At 38.8% G+C, this 12,019-nt stretch overlaps 1 protein-coding gene across 1 annotated transcript; it reads left to right on the top strand.

The window, feature by feature from the left end:
- The first annotated feature begins 281 nt into the window (after positions 1–281).
- Positions 282–10,650, top strand: ankrd33ba (ankyrin repeat domain 33ba). Its single transcript, XM_056738357.1, has 4 exons — positions 282–1,465; positions 5,916–6,045; positions 6,450–6,590; positions 8,193–10,650. The coding sequence occupies exons 1-4, from the start codon at positions 1,043–1,045 to the stop codon at positions 9,035–9,037; spliced, it is 1,539 nt and encodes a 512-aa protein (XP_056594335.1). The 5' UTR covers positions 282–1,042; the 3' UTR covers positions 9,038–10,650.
- Positions 10,651–12,019: the final 1,369 nt, after the last annotated feature.

Raw genomic sequence — 12,019 nt, 5'->3', positions numbered from 1 at the left:
TCCAAAATGGTGTTAAGTGTACATTTCAGTAAAAAATCTGTGAGTAAAGGCGATGGAGCTGAAGCTTCCAGCTGTGCAGGACTGAAGGACATACTAATTAGTAGCAATTATGGCACTTATCTACCAACTGTAAAGAAAACGAGAATGTAAGGACTGTGGAAAAATCTTGAGCTTGTAATAGAGAATGTGTGACTTTAGTGCTGTGCAATTTTTGAAGGCCCATTGAATTTCAGTGAATGGGTGTAACCCAGAGACAACCGACTGACAACGTCCACGTGTTTTCAAGAAGAAGTGAAAATGTAACGAAGTTCTTCGTGTGGAAAGTATGATAAACATCTTCACACATCAGTCATCAGGGACATCCCCAACGCTGTAAAAGTCACTTTAAGGGGAAGAAACCTTATAACAAACAAAACTTGATTCCCAGAAATAACCTCAAGAAGAATTGTGTTGCAAATGAAACACGGTCGGAGAACAGCCCACAAAAACCACGAACTATATCCAAAATGATTTGGGGGTTAGAAAAGGTTGAGAGGCGGGGGGAGAGAGAGAGAGAGAGAGAGAGAGAGAGAGAGAGAGAGAGAGAGACCCTAATCGGATTATAGGGGCAGAATAATGCAGCGCACGCGTCTATTCCTCTTATCTTTTGGGATTGTCCTGCTCTTCTCTCGCCGCTGTTTGCTGGGAACGTGACAGTAACCGAAACTTTTCCCGCAAAGAAGTTGCGACAGTCGGAAATGTTTCTCGAACTACAAATAATTATTCTTGGGGGTTTTTGAGAGTCGCAGGGAGTTGCTACAATGGGATCCGCAAACGGAGCAACGAAGCAAATCCTCGAGTTCATCAAATTAATGTATTCACGACTTGGACAAGAAGTGAGGCAATGACGTCGCAGACACATCCCAACCACGCTTTTGCGATTGAACCGTAACATTCCGTATCTATTTTGGCATTGATGACTCCAATATATCTCAATGCAGCCCAAAGCGACCGGGAGGAGTTCGATCCGCAGGATTTGAGTTTTTCATTCTCCAGGAGTTAAATGGTTCTGATAACAGACAGCAGGGATGGTGGAGGCTCGTCTCCTAGAAAAGTTAAGCCGGTCAAACAGAATACAAGTGTCGACAAACCCGCTCAGATCTTCCCGACCATCGTGGAGGAACCACCTGATCGAGATGATAATGACGATGATTTGTATCTCGGCTCGTGCGCGGGGGACGAATACGACGATGAGGATTTCGAAGAGTTGGATGATTTCTCTGACCTGCCGGACACCAGGAGCATCGCCTCGGATGACTCGTTTTATCCCCCGGACGGTGACTCATCAAGATCATCTTCACCGGAGACTCCGCCACCGCTGTCGTTTTACCAGGCGTGTTTCAAAAACAACGCGTTTACAGTCAAACTTATGATACGACAAGGCGTTACAGAAGAGGAGGTTCAGGAGACGGACAAAAACAAGAGAGTGAGTAGAGTAGCAAACCATCAATGGGTAATACAGAAAACCACTGCACGTGAAATATCAGTCACAGAAAGCACAATGGATGTAATTGTTATAATGGCAACTTTATTGGTTTTAATGTGAACTATGGTCTCTGGTGAAGTGTTGGGGCTCTGTTGGTGGGATGGGAACCAATAGAACTTCATTAAAGGGATAGATCAAAATCTGTCATGAATAAGTTGTTTCAAGCCTGTATACGTTTCTTTGTTCTGTTGATTACAAAGAAAGATATTTGGAAGAATGTTTTTCTGGGGCATCGTTGAGTACCATAGTTGAAAAAATAAATGGTGGTCAATGGTGCCCAAGAACTTTTGGCTTTCCACTATTCCTCAAAATATCTTATTCTGTTTTGAACGAATCCAAAAATGTCTATAAGTCTTACTGTGGTAGTCAATGATGTGCAGAAAATCTCAGTCGCTAACATTCTTCCAAATATCTTTCTTTGTGCACAACCGATCCAAGAAATTGATATAGGTTTGTAAAAACTTGAGTAAACGATGAGAGAATATTCATTGTTGAACAAACTATCCCTTTAAATCCAAGTAGAAAAGGTCCAGAATGTACTCTATAAAATAATTTTGGAAAACAAAACGATGTTTCATGGTAAACACCTGATGGTTCACAATGGAAACCATTACAAACAAGGTTTTAATAGGAGATAAGTCAAACTCAGACAACGTTATGAGATCAGTAATATAATTCAGTGTCCATATCCATCACATGCATCGGTTATTAAAAATAAGTTGTGTCGTTTCTGCATCTCGTCTGCAAAAAGTACGTTTTCGAAAATCCCTCACAGTTCTTGGATTAACAGCATTGTTGTCTCGTCCTGAAATAAGGCTTAAATTATAGATGAATGTTTTGACTTCACCACGTGACTTACTTTAGTTGTCCTGACTGGATGGGATAGAATAATTTTTCCTTCACAACAAGTAACACATAATCACACTTGATTAACACAAACCATATGCCAAATCTTAAGCATGCATTTTTATAATGCTCCAGATACCCAATACAAGTACTCCATTGTTACCCGGCGTAGATGTGGCATGCAGTAACAACAAGTTTAAAGAGGTTTAATTCACACTGCCAAAACAAATACATTTAAGTTACACCGACAGTTGGATTTGAGCGCAAACTTTAGCAACCCAGTTATACGATCAAGTTAATAAACACTAAACATTATGTTTCAAGTCTGATTCGGGCAGATTGCTGTGACCTCTAAAGCATGTGTTCTGGGTTAATTACTGTACAGATGTTAGATGTAAAACAGATGTTGAAGTGCATGCATGCAATGCACAAACAGCTTATATCTTCACCTCCCAAAGCTCAATAGCTCGAGAGAAAAAATATGACTTGATGTATTAAAACTCAGAGACCCTAAAATCTATATCTTGCTGAAGTTAATAAAGATATAATATCATGGCCAAATGATCTTAATAACTGATACCAGACATTAGAACAGCGACTGTGGCATCAGTGCTGTGGAATGTCTTTGAGGTGTCTCCACTTCTATTCACAAACGCCCATCTCTTATCTTTCCACCCATCACTCTTTTCTACTGGACAGTCCGGGGCAACAGGCACAGGATTTCCCCATAATTGTTTCAACATGTGCTCTGTTCATCTGAGACCATCTCTGCGTCCTGTAATGCTTTACATGCGGTCATTAGCACATGAGTCAATGTGCATTACGCCCCTTCCTGGGCCGATGACACGGCAAAAGATGTTGAAGCTTAGTTAGGTGTTACTAACGTCGAATAAAGTGTGTTAAAAGGGTCTCTGAGTTTTGAGTGAGAATACTACAGGAAACGCAACATCTGTGTTCTCAAAAAAAGAGAAATGGAGAGAGGCCATCTGCATTTCCCATTGCATACAGTACATGTTCATGACATCTAACAACCTGTTAATCAGGCAACTAACTAATGTTGATATAGTAATATATTTCTATTTATATGAATAAGAGGGAATTTATGCAGTTAATAATTCCTTTAATTTGCAGGACTCGATATGACCAACCTAGCAGGGAAGACAATTCAGGCAGAACTGACAAGTCTCTGACAGATCCGGTGCTTTTCATTCATACACCGCTGTGGCGGTTTAGAGTTTTCCGCTTGATGAATGTGTCGAGATCAGTTTGCGCTCGGCGTTGATGTTATATCATGTCATTGATGGAACATCTGTGGATGGACGTTACCCAATGACCTATTTTCTGGCGCTCTGATAATTCACAGCCGGACCGATATGATATTAGCAAATCCAGGCCTGTTTGCTCCGGTCATATCTTTTAGGTCAGCTCCGGGTTTGTCCAGAGTGTCATCCTGTATATAAACCTCGTCTACTCCTCATCCGAAAGTAATTTGTGGTAATGACTAGTTTGAGATGCTAGACAGCTTTTATTATTGAAACCTGTTTGTGCTTAAGGCAATGTTTTGCTTATTAGTGCTTAATATAGTACAGTAGCGATATGCATGGTAAGCAGTCCAGGTCTTTTATTAGAAGTATCACGGAGGCTTTTTCGCTCTTCAAGGCTGAACTAGAAAACAAATCCTGTTGCTCTTCTTTCAGTTAATGGATCACAAGGCTAATCCTTTCTATTTAAAGAACCAAGCTGGCCAGAGATTACCGCAGCGAGTGTCTTCATTTATATCAGAACAACAATGGCATATCTGATAAACAGGTGCCAAAAACGTAAAAAAGTTTCTCTACTGAATCTTACATTTAGTTTACAATGAAAGAGTCTTTATGACAACAACATGCATAGTGCACAAAAAGCAAAATGATTGTTCTAAGATTACCTGGTTTGACCCCTAAAAGGATTTAACCCAGTTTAGTCAGATTGATAATTTAAACCTATTTTAGATTTTACCAAATAATAATAATAATAATAATCATGTGGAATCTTAAAGGTATGGCTTACCCAAATGTATTCAATCCGAATGATTACGATGAACACAAACAAACATTTTAGATTTATAAGCAGTCATGTTGAAGCTCAAAAAAGCACATCCATCTATAATTAAATTCATCAGCATGACTCCAGACGTCTGAAGAGAATCTTTAGTACATCTTACACTTGTAAACATGCAAATTGAAGTTAAATATGACAGATAATATAGAATCTCATTGGTTCTTGCGTGTCTCGTGACTAGTTTACATATGTACGTTTCGTCATAAAATGCGCATGAACTAATCAGAAGACCTGTTGCGACAGGAAGTGTCTCTCTCATATTGTCATAACTGTGTGAATGGAGCGTGTCCAGAGTTTGTTTTAGTCATCTGCCTCCAGCTGTTCGTCAAAGCGATGAGAGGCCGCTGACACGCCGTTCCACACCGCTACTGTTCACACTTAAATAAAGCACACTGACTGTGGAGAGCAGCAGACAGGTAAAAGGCCTTAGCAGAGAAAAAAAACAATAGTGAAATGAGCTTGATCTGATTTGTCATGAGGTGCCGCACTTTAATTGCAATTCGGCATCTTTTCAGGGTCAGATTAGTGCCACCCGGCAATTCATAATTCACACGCTCAGAGTAGCACTAATATAAATTTAGATCAAAACCAAGGTGAATGTTTTGGACTAAACAAATCTGATTTTTTTACATTTTCATTTATGCAAGTGGTGTGTATTTATTATACAAGCCAGATTAATAGGTTTCAACATTTCAGCATATATTGAACTCAATGTAAGTCGCTTTGGATAAATGGTAATCATGCATTGAAATGCGCTGTTAACCTATTGGTCATATATGAATCATAATACATAGTGCAAACTAAACAATATGTCTCTGTTTAAATGACATAACATCTTACATGCACATTATTTTAAAATCTGAAATTCATACTGTGTTTATAGTATCAGTAACTTCATACAGCGATAGTGTTTATCTGATTGACTCACTCATTGGGACGAATAGTATAGCTAAAGTGCGTAGCTCTTCATCTTGCGGTTTCATTAATGGAAAGCCACAAAGGTTTTCTCTATAGTTATAAATAACTTAAAATATAATAAAGAAACATTACTTGATCGCAATGATAAATTATCTAGCACATTATACTTTTAAACAGTGAAGACACGTAGTTCGAGGAAACATTTAAAAACAGACTGCATTTCAAATCAAAACAAACCACATTCGCAAGCCTTGACCTTGGATAGATTTCTCAACTTTTAAATCCCTGTCCAGATTTTGTCCTTGTCCAGATTTTGGTGGGGTTTACTGTTTAAATGTGTGTCAAAATGGTCGTTGATTTACAGCCCAAGATATTTCCAGATGATCAGATATCCTGGATTATTTGCTCTTTTCAGTAACAGATCCTGTTTTTCTCACCGTCACTAACTTACACATCCACACGAAATTCTTCTTGGCCTGAGTGGAACATTTTTGACAGTAACCCTGTGTCTGTGTTGACTCTGCAGAATGGACTAATAGTGGCATGTTACCAAGGTTATGTGGATGTAGTGATAGCTCTTTCCCGGTGTCCTTACCTAGATGTCAACTGGCAGGACAACGAGGGCAATACAGCCCTCATCACTGCAGCTCAGGCAGGTAAGCACCATTGCTTTCTTACCTTACTACCCAGAAGACAAACAGCGTCAATCCAATCCAAAGCCAGAAAAGATGATTCGACATCAGAAAACAATAGTCCATTAGACCTGATGAGAAGTCATTTAACTCAATCAATTCAGGATGGCAAAATCTGTAAATAGATTTAGACAAAGTGCATCTTAAAATCTGATTCTCAGGGCAACAATACAATTCTTATGAGCTAATATTACAAAAGCACTTTTATTAATACAAAGGCAGCAAGTTACATTGGAAACATAAATAATTGAAAGTGTGAATAGAGTAGACCTGAAATTCATCAAAATGTGTTTAAAACTAATATGGAACTGCCCTAGGAAGCTTGATGTTAAACAGTTGCATGTCCATCTTTGCCTGAACGATTCTAGGTCACATCACAATCTCAAACTACTTACTCAACTACTTTCCCGGGCTTGATATTGAGAAAAGGAACTGCCACGGCTTCAGCGCTCTGATGAAAGCTGCAATGCAGGGTCGAGTGGAATGTGTCAAAGCCCTGATGTTGGCAGGTACTCAAGTCACTCTGTACCAGACACGTACTTGTCTGAATGCTACGATATATAGACTCATTGAGCCAGTCTTAGCTGCAGACAGCTAGACAACATGCAAAGATAATCACACCGTTGCAGGGCAATTCCAGTGTTATGGACGTGAAATAAAAATGCAAAAAATATTGAACCATCTGTTTATATTTTACTGAACTCTTTTTGATAGAGTCTAAACATCGAAAAAGTCGTGTTTTTTTGGGAGACGACAAACTTTGTAGGAGTTCTGTGAAATAAAATGCACAATCCTGCAGCAATAATACCCAATGAATGGAGAAGGGATGCCTCTTTATAGAACATCAAATAGTTACTTTATATTCAATTTCATGTGTCCATTTATGAGGAATTGTAGTGTATGGATGTGACAATCCTGAAAATGGCACTTTATCTGACTATGAAAAATCATGCACTAAAAATAAAACAAATGCTTTACAAATAGGAAGAGAGATCTCACATGGGTATTTCAACCAATAAAAAAGTTAAAATCTGTGCTGTTAGCATTGTAAAAACCGCTGGTAAAAACTTTGTTGACATTTTCACGGAATTGCCCAGGTGCTTTTAAGAAGAGCTCGTACAAAATGAAAACCCGTCATGTTATTCTCAGCCAGTGTGTGTTTCTTTTTTTCTAGATCCAAAAAAATGTAATGACACAAAGTGTTTAGTTATAACTGTACATATGTGAGTCTTTATAATGATTTTAATGTGGCCATTTAGAAGTCCCACTGCATTCATCTTAAAGCATTAAAAGAGCATATGTAAAAGTGATTTCCTGCTAATATTTAAAGTGACATTATGTCCCCTTGTTTCATCAAGTATACACTGATTCATGAATATGCAAATTAGGCCTCGCCTCCTCCAATCGGGTGAGCTCACAACATAGATTATAGTAGAGCCATTGAGAGAGAGAGTCACGTCAACTCCGTCGACTCCAATGGAACAGTTTTTTCACAACAATGGCGGTTCATGGAGGCTCTCAATAATTCATGGAAGTTACTATTTACACATGGAGCTGCGACTTAACAGACGAAAGCCATTTAATGAATTAAAAATTGAAAGAAATAAGGCATTTAAAGAGAAAACATACTTCCTGGAAATATCTGAAGGCTCCATGAATCAAGTGACGCTCCAGAGTTTTGGACTTCCATTGGCAGAACTCTCTCTCTCAATGGAGTGCACGTGCTCGTGTTGCAGAAGCAGAACTGAAACAGCAGAGATCGTTTCAGTGCGGAGTTTATGTGGCATCCTTAGCCTATCTAAGGCTCAAATCTGTTAACGTGATTGGTTACTTGGTTAAGATGTCGTAAACGGAGGTAAACTGCATTTTTAAACAGTCTTCGGCAAACTGCAGTTTTATAGAAAAAGGTTTAAATGATGAACTTGCACGTAGTTTTTCTAAAAGCACATTAAAAACATGACACAGGCATATAAACAGCATTCAAAACTAGAGTGACACCAAAGGGGGACTTTAATGTAAATGTAATTGTGAAGATTTTTAGTGAAGAAACTATGGGATAACATCTAAGAACAAACGGAATAAAATGTTTAAAAATGATGTCTCTTCACCAGGAGCGGATCTGGAGGCCAGAGACAATGGAAGGAAGTTCACAGCATACGAGTGGGCGTTCTTCACGAGCCGCTTTGAGACGGCCTTCTCCATAACCCGACTGATGCGGCAGCCGTGTCCCGAGCAGTTCTCTGACCTATATCGACCCGAGTGGCCTCTTCTGTCCGCTCTCGTGGCCAAAGCTCAAGCACCTAAAGGCTGCATCCAGAAGATATCAGAGAGCTTCCGAAACTTTTTTGACATCAGTAACGTCACTGAAGCTTCGGAGGACGGGGTGCTAGACCACATGGTGCGCATGACAACATCACTGGGGAGCCCGTTCATCGCGACTGCATGCCGAACGGTGTGTCCTGGTAGCCCGCCATGCGTGGGAAAACGGCAATACTCTGTTCCGGAGATGTTAAGAAAGCAACGAGTGAAGGAACTGAAAGGTCTCGGCCCAGAGCGCCTCGAGAACTACAAAAGACTTTTCCAGAATTCACAGGTCATGCTGATACCTAAACCCAAAGACAGGCGTTCAAGTCTGCAGACCCATTCCCGTACAGACAACACCGCTTCCTCTCTAGCCCTCCGGAGAGGGAGTCTGCTCCCCCTACACCTGCTCAGGAGGAGCAGCGTGAGACCAGGTCCGGTGGTCCCGAAGGTTAGAATTACCAAAGCACCAACTCCCACCTACTTGCCAGAGAAAGTGCGCCGGAAGAGCAGCTGTAAAGAGGGACAGTTCCTTCAGATACCTAAGTGGAGATATAAAGAATTGAAAGAAGAGCGGAAGAAAGCTGAGGAAGCCGAGAGGAGACGACTGGAAGCGGCAACAAAGCGCCAACCCTCTACAGGAAAAAGGAAATAACTGTGACTTTTAATGTCTGCTTATACTTGAAATGCTCTTTGGATGTTGGATGCAAATATATTTTCTTATTTATTGTTTTTTTAATGTTGAAAGATTATGCTTTAAAATGGGGTAAACTACCGTGTTAAAATTTTTAAACCCTGTATAAAGAACTACACATCAGTAAGGCAGCCTGAGCCAACCACAAAGCTATCAGATAAACGAATTTTGTTTGTTTACATCTTACTACAATCTGGGTTGTTGAAACGGCACCATGAACTTATTTACAATTTCAACACATGGAACCTCGCTTTTAAGCTCTTTTTCCCAAACTTTGTGAATATGGATGTTTCGGGAGATACCCGGTTTGCACATGATCCATGGGTGTACATTTCAGCGTCCAGTGGGAGAACAGAACACACTATAAGGTTGTATTGGTTAACGTTAGTTAATTCATTAGATAAGAATGAGTCATCAATGAAGAACACTTCTACTATATAGTTTTGGCATTACTAACACTGAGAAAGATTAAAGGGACAGTTCACCCAAAATTTTAATTCTGTCTTCATTTGCTCACCCTCAGTTCCGTATCTGTATACATTTCTTTGTTCTGATGAGCACAGAGAAAGATATTTAGAAGAATGCTTGTACCAAAATTTTCTTGGCCACATTGACTACCATAGTAGGAATATTACTCTATACATTTCTTTGTTCTGTTGAACACAAAAGAAGATATTTTGAAGAATGTATAGGAAGTTAGGGCACTTTCGACAACTATTGAAATTTTTCTACTATGGTAGTCAACGGAGGCCAAGAACTGTTCGGTTACAAGCATTCTTCTAAATATCTTTCTCTGTGTTCATCAGAAGTAGATACAGATTTGGAACAACCCAAGGGTGAGTAAATTGTGTCAGCATGTTTGTTTATGGTGAACTGTCCCTTTAAGAAATGCAGAAAAACTATTTTGCACATTGTTATTAGCTAATACATTTACTAATGCTACGAATACAACCTCATTGTGAAATGTTGACTGAATAATGAAAGAGAAATACTAATTCAGCCTGATATATATGTTTTAAATTATTATTATATAGGTTAAACACTAAACCTTTAAGTTAAGAAGGACGGCTGGGACTGTTATCAAATTCTAAAGGTTTTTCACACTGTATGTCTGAAAATGGCAACCGACTGTTTTATATATCAATGCACCTTAATTCTCCAAAAACAGGGCAAATTATTTTCAAGTAAGAGATTTTACTCCATAAAAGTCTGGTTAGTTATGCATAGGTGATGACGGCAATGTGAAATCAAATGTTTTAAACATCTCAGCAAATCTCAGGTAATAAAATAACTTTTTTCTGCAGGTAAACTAAAATACTTTTAATAAAAGAAATACACAAATATCATCATATTCTCAACAGCACCGCTGTGCCTCTTTGGCCAACACACAGATTACACAAAAGATACACTATGGGTACATATAGATGTCAAGACCATTGCTGGACAAATGTCAGGTTGCCCTGTTACCGTAAAAGAATACTCTCTGTTTACACTGCTATTGATTTGTAACAAGTGTTCAACCAAAGGTGATGAGCAACAAATTGTACTTTTGGAATAAATCCTGCTTTATAATATTGTGTGATTTGTTGAACATTGTTATTTCTTTTGGTAACTGCAGATATAAAGGACGGGCCGCCTTTAACTATTAGTAATATTGAGGTCACTGGTTATGTTGTATCAGATGGGATTTACAGGTTTTGTAATGTCAGCATTTCTCTTAGGACAACACAAAGCTGTTTTAAGGTCACTGACACGCCCTCTGCTGGAGAACTGGAGCACTGATCTGGGAGAAATGCCCAATGTTGATAGCCTACCAAAAGCAAATTAACTGAAAAGGGTTGAATGTCAGATCGACTCCAGTGTTAGGGTCACTCTGAACTAACGCCGGTCCTCATACTTTCCACTTTGCGGAAAAACAAACTTGACCTAAAAAACGCCATTTCAAAACAGTCATTCAAAGATCTGAGGTTCTCCTTTTCTATAAGTGAACATCAGGTTTGGCCAGCTGGCACGTTAACTGTATGTATGGCCGGAGACTGCAGAAAACTTGCCACTTTGGGACCCCTAATGTGTTGTGGGACCGACCCGTGCCTGTAGCAGCTGCTGGCTCTTATCAACAAATAAGTGGAAACAGGTTAATCACAATCAACTGAACAGAGGGTTGAAAAAATAAGAAGAGAAGATACGATGAAAGACAAGGAGTTGCTTAATGTGCGGTTGCTCAAAGCTGTATTAGGCGTCTAATATAGTCAACCATGAAGAAAATATGAAAATTATTTTGTATAATTAAATATGAAAGGATCTTTTTTGATATATTAGTAAAAAATGTAATATATTGAAAAATTGAATATTAAAATACTATTAAAGTGATAAAATGTTTGTCATTAAATACTCACCATCTTGTCATTTCAAACCTGCACGACTTGCTTTCTTTCTTCCGCAGAACACAAAAGAAGATATTTGGAAAACTGTTGTTAACTAGACCTCATTCAGTTGCATTTTTATTTTGTTTGCATACAGTCGAAGTGAACGGGGTCCAGTGCTGTACGGTTACAAACTTTCTTTGAAATACCTTTTTTTGTGTTCTGCGGAAGTCATAAATGTTTGAAATGAGTGAGTAAATGACGCCAAAAAAATCATTTTTGGGTAAACTATCATTTAAAACTACAGCCACTGATTTAAAATATGGGAATGGGAGTTTATGATTTAGTATTTGTTGCTAAATTGATAGTAGATGATGTCATTTCAACCCTGTACGACTTTTTTTCTTTCTATTTTGAAGAATGTTGGTAACCAAACAACGGCAGGACCCATTCACCTGCATTGGTTTTGCGTCCACACGATACAAGTCAATAGATAAAGCTGTTGTTCCATTCCCAACATTCTTTGTTAAAATTACATTTTTATTTTCGTGCGAATATTTTTGTAGAACAACAAAACAGC

Source organism: Triplophysa dalaica, chromosome 23 (genome assembly GCF_015846415.1).
Source record: "Triplophysa dalaica isolate WHDGS20190420 chromosome 23, ASM1584641v1, whole genome shotgun sequence".
In the NCBI taxonomy this organism is placed as follows: domain Eukaryota; kingdom Metazoa; phylum Chordata; class Actinopteri; order Cypriniformes; family Nemacheilidae; genus Triplophysa; species Triplophysa dalaica.
The sequence above is the reverse complement of the archived record's forward strand: the minus strand, read 5'-3'. Positions and strand labels throughout refer to the sequence as shown.

What these genes read in the sequence shown, in the direction of transcription:
- ankrd33ba (XM_056738357.1), top strand. Translation starts at nt 1,043, where the DNA reads ATGGTTCTGATAACAGACAGCAGGGATGGTGGAGGCTCGTCTCCTAGA. An exon ending in AGACGGACAAAAACAAGAGA is followed by an intron (nt 1,466 to 5,915) that starts GTGAGTAGAGTA and finishes TTGACTCTGCAG; the next exon opens with AATGGACTAATAGTGGCATG. An exon ending in CAAAGCCCTGATGTTGGCAG is followed by an intron (nt 6,591 to 8,192) that starts GTACTCAAGTCA and finishes TCTCTTCACCAG; the next exon opens with GAGCGGATCTGGAGGCCAGA.